Here is a 14165-nt window from a genome sequence, read left to right as displayed (position 1 = left end):
AGCTAACAGCTTTCTATTAGTATCTAGTTCGTTAACTACCACAGTCACGGTTTTGTCATAACTCCCTCTGTGCATTTTTGAATTTAGAATAGCTCTAAAACTGGGGGGCGAACACGTCGCAGAGGGGACGCCAGAGCGTGGATCTCACTCGCAAAATGAAACAGTAGCCTATTTCTGTGGGGCGCCTGTCATGGACCTCGCAGTTGCAAAACGCAGGGGACATGAATCAGCCTATATTTGCACAAACAAAAACGGACACCAGCTCTTGGCCGATTAAAATCTACAATGTATAATTTTAAATCGCAAAGACCGTGCTGTTAATAACTAAAGCAAACATCCATAGACCGGACATAAGGCTATTAAATTTGCGTCATTGGCTGCAGATAGTTTCGATTGTAGATGCACTCTTTAAAGTTAATAGCAGCCTCCTCATATTCCTTTCTTATTTCGGATTTAAAACGCACAACAGTGCATTAGATTGGCTGCAATTTAAATGGACATTTTGAATGCTTTTCCTCTCGTTTTCCATCTCGCGAACTCCACTAGGCAACAGTAGCCTAAAGGCGCATTATCGTTCATCTTTTGGCTATTGCGCAAAAGCCTCTTGTTCTGATATTTATTCATTTCACATTCTTACACATAGCCTATCACAACACCAATACACAGCCTTATCATAAACAAGCACACGTTTAACTCCAGAGGAAAATGCGGAATCAACTAACGAAATCGAAATAAAGAAACCTCCACAAACAGGCTACAATATAACGACTTGAGTGATTTGCTGTGACCAAACCCTATAATAGTAGTGGTAGTGGGCCAGGCCTAGTAGGCACTATTATCTAACCACCTAGAGGGGTCCAGCATAGACAAGTTTGAGAACCTGTGGCCTAAAAAATCGTGCAATATGGGCAATATTGGTGGTTGCATGTAAGTTCTGAAGTGAAATTGTGTCGTGATGGTCTGTAATTTTTAAAAAGTGTGTCCCCAGAAAAAAAAAAGGGAAATACTGCTCTATAGAATCTATCTGATGCAACATCCAACTACTTACTCTTCAGTGTATTCAAAACTATGGAGGAGATAAATATCAGTTTCTGTCTTCTCTGCTGTTTCCATTTTGTTAATTTGTAATGTAGATTTGTTGTAAGGATTCTAAAATACATTTTGGAGTGCTCCAAGAAATGTAGTATTATGCTCCTTTTCCTTCAATATCAGTTATCCTACAATCTCCAGTCTCCAACAAAATAAAAGCAGTCAGTTTTCTGTGCTGCACTTCTGAATGGGGAGAGTTGTTCGCAGTTAGTCATGTGAGTGCTTTAAGTATGCGTGTGCGTGTGAGGGATGGCTGTTAGCTGTTAGCAGTATGAGTGCTGCTAGTATGTGTGTGTGCGTGTGTGTGTGCGTGTTTTGTGCATGTTTGGTGTGGTGGGGCAGCTGCAGTGGTGTGTTGGGGCGATGAAGCCGAGAGGTTCTGAGGCAGAAAAACAACGCGGGCAGTTCTGAGTCAACACACCAGCCACAGGACCAAGCGTGAAATCAGAACAAATCCACCAATATCAGCACCACATGAGCTGAAGCTGAGCGAACACAGCCACACACACACACACACACACACACACACACACACACACACACACACACACACACAAATTCCATCGCTTACATACAAACTCACACACACAGATTCTCTCTCTCTCTCTCTTTCTCTCTCTAAAAGACATACACACACACACACACACACACACACACACACACACACACACACACACACACACACACACACACACACACACACAGAGTGAAAGACACAGAACAGTACTATGAGGCTGATCACCTAAAACAGTGGCAAAGCTCTGCATGTGTGGAAGAGAGGACAGAGGCAGACATGTTAGCTAGTTATTTCATCTTATTTCACTTCATTTCACCACCTTCATATTTCATTTCCTCTGTCTCTTATTTAGGCTCACTATTACAACAACAACCCCTCTGAAGTGAAAAAGCCACTGAGCCATATAATGCTTATTACTATTAAGAGCTGTATCTTACAGTAATGCACGCAAGCACACACAAACTCTCACACAGGCACATTAGAGTGTTCTTTCTCCCTCTTTAACCACACCACGTGTTAGGCTACACACAATGTACGCTGCCTAGCCCAAGTGAAATCTTGACATATGGCTGTGTTTCCCTCATGGCTTGAAATATTCATATTCGGATGCTGACTCTGAGATGGCTTGAGTATTAGTATTCCTGCTATTTTACATTGTGTGCATTGCTTTGTAATACTGGAGTGTATGCTGGCTTTGTATGGAAAAGCCTCCCTCACTGAAAACAGGTAACAGGCCTACCTCTCTAGATCTAACAAATGAGGACCTGACACAGCCGAATAAACCGCCCCTAAGGCAAGCTATTTTATGATAAAAGGAGAGAAGAAAACATATACAATGTCCCTTTTTTTCTGAAGCTTGCTTATCTAATTATAATCTTCTACCTTTATTTCAACCATGCAGCAGAGAGGCAAGAAACTCAAAGGCATTTGTGCATCGCTTGCTGGAAGGCAACTCAGAGAGCGAAAACAACTGTCACATCCCATTCTCTTCAAACAGAACTAATTTTGCTGATAGAGCCCCCCGGCTCTGATAAGACGAGGTAACTAACTCTAAATTCCAGTCAGACTAACAGATGCTCACTACGGACAAGCCATCTATCTGGCAGACTACGAGTCTTTATGTTGAGGTACGCAGAGGTACGTATCTTTTATACTGTCTTTATTTCTATATTTGTTTTTCTTTTTTTCCTCTTGGTCTCTGTATCTCTCTCCCTCTCTCTCTCTCTCTCTCTCTCTCTCCCTCTCTCTCTCTCTCTCTCTCTCTATCTATCTATCTATCTCTCCTTTTCTCCATGCAGTGCTGCAAAACATTCCTCTGCTCCTGGAGCAATCTGTTTCCTCTTTTCAGTCTCTCTAATAAAAAGTGACACCTCATTATGAGCCAGATGAGTCAACTTGGTGAGCAGATCCGCACACAGCATTGTTTAAAAATACACAGAGCCTCACGGATCGCCCCGTGTCTAGATAACACTACCGTGTGCATTCCCACGTCCATGGACACGTTTCTGGCCAAGCTCTGATTGCGCATAAGCAAACGGGCGTGAACTATTCCTCGAGAGACCACATCCAGTGGAGGAACAGCATTGCCGTGGGGAGACCGTACATCATGATGGGCAACGCTTATATGTAATGAATGACCAGTACTGTCCATTAAGTCAAGAAGAGGAATATGCAGTCACTGTAGTAAATAAAGAAAATAAATACATTAAATGAAGTAAATAAATAAAGATTTTTTTTTTATCTACAGCTAGTTAGATACTTATGTGCATTATTAGATCATTCCTGCCGGACTCGAACATTGCATTTCTATGTGTTAACTAAGAGCTAGACTTTACTGAGCTAGATTTTACTGCAGTGTGAGCATTGTAATGTAATGCATGTTGCATTTACCCCTGCCGACTACAGGAGTGGAGTTCTCTCCATTCTTGCTTTTTCAGGTGTGTGCAGGCAAGCATTCAAGAGTGAATGTGGGTTTAAATATGAGAGACTGCATGTGAGGCAGCATATGGCTGTGCAGATAAATGTGCGCGTGTGTGTGTGTGTGTGTGTGTGTGCATGTCTGTGTGTTTGTGTGTGTTTGTGTGTGTGTGTGCGCCTTTGTGCATGTGTGTATGTGTGTGTGTGTGTGTGTGTGTGTGTGTGTGTGTGTGTGTGTGTGTGTGTGTGTGTGCGTGCGTGCGTGCACCCATGGTTGTGTCTGTCCACTTCGCAAAAATACTTGTATGAGAAATTCAGTGACTGAAGGCCAGAGGGTATCCAAGAATGCACTTAGGAATCCTAAATGGATCGTACCTGAAATAGTGCCCTATTCTATGTTACATAAAAGTGCCATTAACAAGCATTTCTCTCCCAAAAAACACTCCCCCCCCCCTCCTTTTTGGTCATTATGTAGTCCAGTATAGTATATCTCCCTGGTGGAGCATGCTCAGTTTGTGATACTGCGTTAAGGGTTGGAAAACATACAACAGCCAGTAGTAGTACATAATAATCCCCCACAATTCTATATAAAAACGTATTTTTAGAGTAAATGGCTTCTTACTCAAACAAAAGCACGAGAAAGATAATCGAGTGAGCAATGACAACAGAGAAGGAAAACAAACTGCCGTGATGAAAAATGTAAATATTCTGCCGATTCTATTCAAGTCACTTAAGATCTCGGCTCTATACCATTATAGGAACCTGAACAGCAGTTTCTATGTGTGAACTGCTTACTGTTTAGCAATACGTTCAAAGGCATTCTGGGTAAGGGGTCTCTTCCTCAACAGATCAATAGGATTGGGTTCAGCACACGGCCACCTGTCTCGTGCCAATATACGAGCCCTGCGAGGCCTGGGCCGAGGGGCCCAATCGACTAACTGACAGGCCCCAAGGCCCCTGATTGACAGGTCAGAGGGGAAGAGAACACGCCCGGAGATGTCTCCATTAGCCTGATGCCCTTCAGTCTCTTTGAGCAACAAACCACACACACGCACGCATGCACGCGCACCCACACACATACAACCGCGCACACCCACACACATACACACGCACGTGCGTGCACACACACACACACTCTCTCTCTCTCTCTCTCTCTCTCTCACACACACATACTCTCACACTCACATTCATATGCAAACACACACACACACACACACACACACACACACTCTCTCACACACACACATACACACACATACACATGTACACACACACACACACACACACACACACACACACACACACACACACACACAGACAAACTCATCCAGCGATCCTCACTCTTCTTCCTCTTTCCTCCGTTCTCCCTCCTTCTCCCTCGTTCCCCTCTGCAGGATGGATAATTGAACTCCAGATCAATAGCCCTTCCTCCCTTACCCCCACCCTGTGACAGCGCTAACCTGCACTAGCTTCTCCTTCCACACACACACACACACACACACACACACACACACACACACACACACACACACACACACAAAAATGAAAACCAAATAAACCTATGAGCTAAAACTGAAACGTCTCCTAACGTCTCTTGCCACGCAGTGGTCCCTGCACAGGTGCCCGGGGGGCTGGGCGGGCGTGATAAAACTGGACATGGTGATGTGTTGGCATGATGGCACACAAGCAGAGGTGAGGCAGAGCGGAGCGGAGCTGGATGGGATGTCGGAAGCAACAGGATGCAGAGTGTGGGACCGGGCCCACGACGGGAGTGTGGAGTGGGGGGGTAAGAGGGCAGGGTGGGGTGGGGTGGTGGTGGGGGTAAGAGGGCAGGATGTGAGCTCCGGTGGCTCTGACGCACCTTGGGAGATGTGTTTGAGAGACGTGGAGCTGCGATCGGGTTGATATAAAAAAGCTGTTTGGTTTGGGACTGAGGAGAATGGGTCTCCACCTTAGAGAGGGAACAAGAAGAACAGTTGGAGACAAGTGGCTCACAATCTGCCACCATCCCCTCCATCAAGTTCCATACTTATTATAGAAGACATCTGTCTGCCCTTCCCTGCCATTCAGATTTGAGATTTTTCAAGTGCTGAACACGCTCAAGAAAAAAAAAGGCTTTTACACTGAGTAAAATGAATATTAGATTGTTCAATCAAGTGCTAAAACTTAAATTAAAGATCTAAGATAGAAAAAAACAATAAGTGATTTACAAATCATCTTCCAGTTAACTGTGCTGTACACTGCGACCCTCCCCTTCCGTCCCCTGTGTCTCATCTATCTAAGGAGGAGATGTCCCATGGCAGACAGTGAGCGTGTCTCAGGCGCATGTGTGAGAGAGACAGAGAGAGAGAGAGAGAGAGAGAGAGAGAGAGAGAGAGAGAGAGAGAGAGAGAGACAGCATGAGGTGTCAGTGCGAGGCGACAGGCCGTCGCCACTGGTCGCTCTGTGGCTGGCTCACTCACCCTGACAAAGCTGGCCGGGAACCAGCCCTCGTCGTTGTCTATCTGGCCCCACCACCAGTCCTTATTGGACGCGTCCAGCACTTTGATGACGTCGCCTGCCTTGAAGGCCAACTCCCGGTCAGCCATGGTCACGTGATCCCATACTGCCTCGGCACTGACGATGGATCCACCACTGATCAGCTGTAAGGCAGAGGAGAGGAGAAGTGTGTAGAGGAGAGGAGAGGGGTGTAGAGGAGAGGAGAAGGGTGTAGGGGAGAGCAGAGGAGAGGAGAGGAGAGGAGAGGAGGAGAGGAGAGGAGAAGGGTGTAGGGGAGAGGAGAGGAGAGGAGAGGAGAGGAGAAGAGAGGAGAGGAGAAGGGTGTAGGGGAGAGGAGAGGAGAGGAGAGGAGAGGAGAAGGGTGTAGGGGAGAGGAGACGAGTGGAGAGGAGAGGAGAAGGGTGTAGAGGAGAGGAGAAAGGTGGATAAGATTGAAGTTTAGACAATTGGAAATAAGAGGAGAAATGAGAATAAATGAGAGAAGGAGATGAGAGAAAATGGAAGGAAATGAGAAGAAAGTGTGAGAGGAGAGAAAAAGAGAGGAGTGCAGAGGAGAAAGGTGGAGGGGAGACAAGAGGAGAGAAGAAGAAAGGAGAGAATGGGAATAAAAGGTAAAGGGGAAAGAAAGGAGTGAATATGAGGAGGGAGAGGTGTGAGGAGGAGAGAACAGGAGGAGCCGCCCAGCCGAGAGGAGAGAGTTGTGATATGAAAACAGATAGGTGTGGGAAGGGAAGGGTCATTTGGCAAGTAAATCACTATACAATGAATGGAGAAACATCCACATGGTCCATCACAACAACAATAAAAAACCCACAAGATTATATCTACATTTCTCACCCAGAAATAATGCACAGCAACACTCATACTTTGACACCCATATTTCAACTGCAAAATGCTTGTTGGCCACCACAGGAGCCACCATACGCCAGGGCGGATCAGTGCCTGAGAAGCGTTGGCAGCTCCTCCGGCTGAAAATCCCTCTACTCTACAGTCTCCAGAAAGAAGCCAAAACAGCTCTCCGCCTGTGCCAACGCCACAGTGGGAACAGAAGCTGGGAGCTCGACTCGGAGCTGTGGAACAGGCAGGACTCACATAGTACAGAAATATCACAACAGGGTTTTCCCCAGTTTCCTCCCACCGTCCAGTGGGGGACAAACATGTGAATAAAGTCTCTAGTCATCCAGTACTGGATAATGAAAGCATGCCTTCAGTAGAATGACTTCATACAGACAACAGAAATGTGTAAAATTTGCATCAGTATTGCAAGCCTTTTCACTTCATTTTTTTTTTAAATAGCTACATTTCTGAACCACACATCATGACTGTGTAGCAAAAATTTCAGCTGATGATGTTGCATGACCGACGTCTATAAAAGTGTCATGCAACATTTTGAGAGCAACTTGTGCGTCATCATTAGTGTTCACCAGCTGGCTTGCACAGCTGCACGCGTATCTGTGTGTTAGTCATCTTATTCAAGCTGTCATAGTTATGTAAAGGGCCCATGTCAGGTTTCACTTCCACATACATGTTGTCCGCAGCGAAGTAACAAGTCAAGTGTTAAATGACCATATGCCCAGGATAGTCTACCCTACTTAATGTTGTTTTAGCACACATCTTGTTTTGACAATGCCATGACAGCCGCAACCAAAAATAGCCTCGTAGTCTCAAAGAAGTATCTAAATAAAGAAATGATTTTTTTTTCTTGTTTTTTTTTTTCAAAGCCAAACAATGAGAGCAGAACTCTTGAGGTGTTTAACATATAAATAAACTCTCAGAAGTCCTGGGTGAGATGAGACAAGTGGCAACATCTTTCTCAGGTACTGTCAGCTTGTTCCCTGTGAAGTGCTTTGACAGGCTTGAGTGTGACAGAGTTTACGTGAGTCTCCTCCTGCAAGCCCGTCTACTCTCTCCTCACCTGATCACACAAGGCTTGTGGGAAATGCAGTTTTTAATTGGCCTTATCATGTGTCTGTGATTGATTTGCTGTATATAATGTGCTTCTCCCTGGTGTAAATACCAGGGGGTTACATAAGCCAGACAGCGCCACACTGCTCTGCCACACAAGAGCTGAAATTCTCTCCAGACTGGAAACATCATACCAGAGTTATCTATAGAGAGCCACGGAAAGTAGATATACCAGTAAAGTATCCTAAAGTGTTCACCATCCAAGCAGAACTGACAGCTCAAAATCATACAGAGGTGTGAACTATTTATCATCTGTGTTAAATTATATCCTAGAAGTTATGATATCCAGTATCATAAATGCCACGGGTAGATTCACAGGCTTTTTATAGGCCTGCATCCACAGCATAGAATTATACAGCAAGAAGTTTTACAACTAAAGTTACAAAATACATGCACATCTATCCATCCATCCATGGATGCCTATTTCTAAAATACAACATCCAATTAAAATATAACAAAACATTTCATTACAATTTCATTACTCTCAACTCATCTTCAATTAAACAAATTAGGATGTTTATAAACATACTAAAACCTTTAAACCTTTAAACATACTAAAAACTGCATCAAGGAGAACATTTCAGGCCTAATATTTCCCCCTTCATCTGAACTACTGCTTACAGAGGGAGTGCGATGTCACAGTTAATGTACAGTATAAATATAGCAAAGCTGTGGCGAAGATGATTGAATCATCTATGCCTGCTCCCCTTGTGTCCTACAGTATCAACATCCCATTGACCATAATTAGTTTAGATGGAGTAATCACTGCTTGTCCCTTCGTAGATGTGTGCATCTAACCATGCAGAATGCACAACAAAGCTCGAGCGAGCTCTCGTAAGGGACTGCTGAGCGTACTTAAGGAAGAGCGCAGAGACTTAAGCGCGTCCAGTGTCCATTACAGCGACAAGCTGCACAGAAACACACACACACACACACTGAGATGGGCTATTCGTTGCATCATCCCGTCTATATTATTGAAACATATATGTGGGTTGTGTTTATGATCTCAAAATAAATAGAGACATATACCGCATACTGTGTGCAATACAGAAATATACTATACACCGGGTCTGGGTGTAATAGCCTTTTCCAAGAGTTCTGTTCACACTGGCCTCTAGTTCTATAAAACACATTTAAGGGTTTTTTCATAAAGCCTTAATGGGCTCTCCCTTGTGAATTTGCCAAAGGTTCTTATTACCCATTTTGGCTTTATGCTCCGTCTACAAATTTCATATATCTAACCAGCAAGGACTCGCTCGCACATACTTCATAATGCTCAGAGAAACACACTGCTTGTGGCTTAGTTCATATAACCAGCTTTAAACCTAACACTTTCTTAGCATCCAACACAAACGCAATGACCCTGAAGAGCTTTTTTGCACTATCATGCCATAAAAGTATTTCAAATGTACCTAGCAATGCCCCAGGTCAGCATTGTGTAGAAGCAGTATTAGCCCATCCAATGCTTACTCGCCCCCAAGCTTAACATCAACACTCTTTATCTCTGACCAACTTTGTGCTTGAAAATGTATATTTACGCTCAGGTCAGTGAACAGCAAATAAAAAATGAACAAATTATACGCAGAGGGCATGCATGTTAATAACACAAAATCTACAGCATTCTAAAAACCTGTCATTTTGCATTGCCATCTATATGCCCTGCAGATTAAACTGGTGGGCTACAACTCTGAGATTATGGGTCGGGGAGAATGTGAAAACGACTGGAACCGAAATCAATGCGCTGTGAAATCAAACCTTACCCGCAGGCATTACACATTCATTTGGAGGGAAAAAAAGAAAGAGAGTTGCCTTTGATGTGCTTGTAATCTATCTGTGATGCACTCACACACACACACACATACGCAAATGCTCTCAGTAATAATGGAATTATATAAATATATACAGGCACACACACACACACACACAAACACCACTTCTGAGTCTGAAAACGGAGTGTTTGAGTGTGCTCTGTGCACTGCCTTCTCCCTTGGGAGTATAAGGAGGAGGCAGGAGTGAGTGCTCAGGCCACTTAGGGAAAACACAGACACACACACCCCCCCCACACACACACACACCCCATGCCCCTGAAACACAGAGTCTCCTAACTTTTAATACACCTGACTGGCTACAACGGTTACACAACCACCCACCCAGTGAGCATCGTGAACGTCTCCAAGCGCAGCACGGAGCGGGGGGACAGCGCGGAGCGGGGGGGGGGGGCACATGTGGTGCGTGTGCCTCAGATGTCAGACATACAGAAAACACACAACGCTGGGCGCGGATGCTGAAAAGGACGATATCATGATGCTCTGAGAGGATCCTCAAGAGCATCATTGCTCCCCCCCCCCCCCCCCCCGCCACATACACACACACACACACACAACTGATGCATTGGGCATTAGTGTATATGTGAGCGTGCACCTTGTCGGAGTGAGTAAAAGACTTCTGTGAGAAACAGTAATGACTGATTAACACACATACACTCTTCCCTCTTCCTTCCCTCCCTCTCTCCATCCCTCCCTCTCTCTTTCTCTCTCTCTCAGAACAGATGTTGCTAAATTTGACGCTTCTCACTCCATTTCCTGGCCTCTCTTGAACACAGGCGGTATATTTTTAGGCCCACGTGTCTCTCCATGTGAACACACAGCCCCTGCTCTGCATAAGGGGAGGTTGGGCACGCTCCTGTTTCAGGGTGGGAAGGCTCCCTGGCACTCAGCTGGGCAGAGAGGAGCGGGCGCTGTGCTGTGCCGCACTGTGTCGCCCGCGCTGGGTACAGTACAGACGTATGCTGCTGCTGCCTCATGTGTCAGAGCACTTTGAGTATTCCCAGAGAACCAGAGCTCGTCATCAGAGCTAACTGGCTCGCCAGGCAACGCTCCCTCGAAGACACATGAGCTCCCTTGCTGTGCAAGAATGTATGTGTGCACAGGCACAACCACACACACATGCACTCACATTCTCATTCTCTCTCTCTCTCTCTCACACACACACACACACACACACACACACACATACACACACACAAATACACACAAACACACACTCAAAACCACACAAAACCACACACACACACAAATAAAACCATTCATATCATTCACAATTCATGACATTTAGGACAGGTATATAACATAATAATCTATCCAGTAATCTATTATAATGTGTAACATAATGGCAAGCGAGACACTATCAGAGTGAAATGGTTTGACGGATCTGCAAAGGTGAACCCCTCCATTCACCCAAGACTCTACTGACCAGTCTTAGCATTCAAGGCAACACAATTAGGTAGATTCTCAGTTGTCATAGTAACACAGTATAAACCATAAATAGCAAATTTGTCTTAAACCATCAATTTAAACACTGCATTGTTTTGAGCATGTTTTAGTTATTTGATGCACATCTGCGAGTGCATTTAGTCATGTTATTAAACAAATAAATTATTAAAATAAAGTCATGATTCAGTACCCCACCGTGTTGGTGTTGCCACAGCTCAGTGAAGTACCTGCCTCATGAAGGATGTCGGCCAAAGTGCACCATTCACTCTGCAGATATATCTCATTATTTAACATTCCCATGCATAATGGAATTATGAGTGGCTTAAAAAGAGAAATAAAAAACATATATCACATGTAAAAAAATTGTACAAGAGAATGTCAGCATAATGCAATGTGTTCTACAAGTTCACCAAACAGCATCTTTGTTAACAGTTCATAAAAAAATACTGGTCAAGGAGAAAAACTGTAGCCTTACTATCTAACCATGTCAGTTCTTCATCACTAAATGGTATAACCCTTCTCAGAGAGAGTATAGTTGTAATAATGACAGTGGCACACATCCGTTATCATTTTGCTGCCAGATGTCTGTGCATTCTCTCTCTGTCTTATTGTTCATCGCAGAAGACTCGTCGTGCAGGTTAAGTCAAGAGCCAAGGCTTTATAATGAGTATGCAGCCAACCTTATGGTCAAAAGTGATAACCAACCTTATTGTGGTCTAAAGGGGTAACCATGGGAAATGTACTCCCCTTTTACTACCATAAGATTACCTTATATATAAGGCATGACAGAACATTTTCATTGCCACCACCTCTGACATGGATAGAGTTACACTCATAGATTGGAGGACGATTACAGGCGGATACAAATGTTAGGAGCAGGATGCAAAAATGACTGTCACAAGATCATTAGGCTATATGAGTACAAACCTTACTTTTGACTAAAACCTTACACACTTTTACTAAAAATGAGGTCCTCAACTTTGGCAACTCTTGGCAACTTTATGTTCATAGGTTTCATTGGTTTTCATTGGCACAGATCAACCTCTAGTCTCAGTCTAAGCAAAACCGCTTCAAAAAACATTTTGTTGAGGTAGACCATGTGTATCCAATGCGTGCCATCTGTTCAATAAAATATTTGAGCTTATGGTGCTACTAAGGGTTGTTCCACAAAACAGGTGCTTGTGAATACCTTCAGGCCTTCTAGGAGATGCAAAGAGGTGGGAACAGTGCTCAACATAAAGGCAGCTTTCACTGCATATCTCATAGCATTTTATCTGTAATGGCTGTTTTCCTGTAGGCTACTATTTTTAGTAAGAACGCCTCATGTGGAACTAGAACACATTCCAAGACCACCATGAGAGCGCAAAGTCTGTCCCCTAATTTTCTAGGATGCCATGCAAACGAGGCGCTAACATTTCAGAATTTATCTGGAGAGAACCTGAATATTTTAAAACTGGAGCAATACTTATCGAGCACGACAAGCGATCCCGGGTCCCGATGGACACCAGTATACTCGGCCTTAACGCACAGGGCTAGGATGCTTCAGGTTAGCTAACATACCAATGAGGTTATTAAATACTACTCCCACCCCCCAAACAAAGATAGTCTTTTTTCATAACAGACACCACTAATAGAAAAATGACATGACAGAAACAATGTTTAGGGTTATACAAAATATACCAACGTCATTAACATCTCTGGGGCCATGTTGGATCACTGGGTATCCCCCTCTGTCACTGTGTACGCGCCCTCGCTCTCGTTCTCCCGTTTCCATAGTGCTATAGCCGTGTGACTGTCAGCGCGCAGGCGGGCGAACTGTGGCGCAAGAGAACATCCATTAACGCGGAACCAAGAAGAACATTATAGTAATGTTCGCAAGTGGCAAAGCCTTGTCCACGGGAGACACGGTAAACAAAACACCCCTTTTGTACATCCAAGGTCACGGTACAGCACGAAGAGGCAGTGATACTGGCGGAGTGTTCGGCAGGCAGGTTGCGGTCAGCCGGAGCCCTATCGGCGCAGGGGGATAGTCCATGCATCCACCATCATTAAGAGGGAAAAAACGACATAAAACGCATATCATCAACACCTCCTCTTCCGACTCCCACTTATGTTAGCCGAGACCATGATTTAAAGGCGCTTACGGAAGCAGGATCATCCTCACCGTCATCATCTTCATCATCATCAGAGTCTGTACCGTTAAAAATCACTCCTTTCGACCCCCACGGATCACAGCACTCCTGACTCACCGACCCTTTCGAAAACTATGATATATGTAGAGTATGGGTCCGGTCATGAACGGTTATCACGGTAACGTGGGAGGCTGCAACTGCATCCTTCCTCGCGTAGCACACGGAGCTGGAGTCGGGGCGGCGCTTAGAGCGTGCAGTAAAAACCCAGCCATACAGTGAGAGAAACTAACCGTCAATCACAAATGGAGGTGTGTGTAATTGTGCGTGTGTGGCTTGGGTATGTGTATGCATGCATGCAGTGCATGTAGTGTAAGTTTTTGAGGGCTCTTATAAGAGCTCTATACTACATGCACTGCACAGGGGTGCAGCATGGTCATGCCACTCAGTTAAATCATTGATCATTGCCTGACTAGTGTCTTTACTCTTTATGTGAAATATCTGGATTATTGGGATGTTATCATATTGTTGGTAATTTTAGACAGTCCCTCCTCTTTTCTCTCTCTCTCTCTCTCTCTCTCTCTCTCTCTCTCTCTCTCTCTCTCTTTAGTTCTTGCCTTGGGCGGCCAGCCCCAGGAGTGTGCTGGGTGAAGTGTGAATCAGCATGCTGAAGTGACAGCAAAACCTCATATTGTTTGTCGGTGCGCTCCACCCCAGCTCTTGCACCCTCTCTTGATTAAACGCTATCTCTCTCTCTCTCCCTCTCTCACTGCCTCT

The 14165-nt window shown here is 44.6% G+C and overlaps 1 protein-coding gene across 5 annotated transcripts in view; it reads right to left on the bottom strand.

Annotated features, from left to right (window-relative positions):
* Positions 1-13608, bottom strand: part of arhgef9a (Cdc42 guanine nucleotide exchange factor (GEF) 9a) — a 27333-nt gene extending 13725 nt beyond the window's left edge. Inside the window, exons 1-3 of one of the 5 annotated variants that reach the window (XM_048270487.1) lie at positions 12940-13608; positions 5986-6165; positions 5385-5474 (exon numbers count right to left, since the gene is read on the bottom strand). In XM_048270487.1, coding sequence (XP_048126444.1) covers positions 5385-5474; positions 5986-6165; positions 12940-12966 — 297 coding nt within the window. In that variant the 5' untranslated portion in view covers positions 12967-13608. The remainder of the gene's footprint in view (positions 1-5384; positions 5475-5985; positions 6166-12939) is intronic. The other 4 variants (XM_048270479.1, XM_048270494.1, XM_048270513.1 and 1 more) reach the window with 4 other exon arrangements.
* Between the last annotated feature and the right edge of the window lie 557 nt (positions 13609-14165).

Source organism: Alosa alosa, chromosome 2 (genome assembly GCF_017589495.1).
Source record: "Alosa alosa isolate M-15738 ecotype Scorff River chromosome 2, AALO_Geno_1.1, whole genome shotgun sequence".
NCBI lineage: Eukaryota > Metazoa > Chordata > Actinopteri > Clupeiformes > Clupeidae > Alosa > Alosa alosa.
Note: the sequence above shows the minus strand (reverse complement) of the source record. Positions and strands in the feature narration are given on the sequence as shown.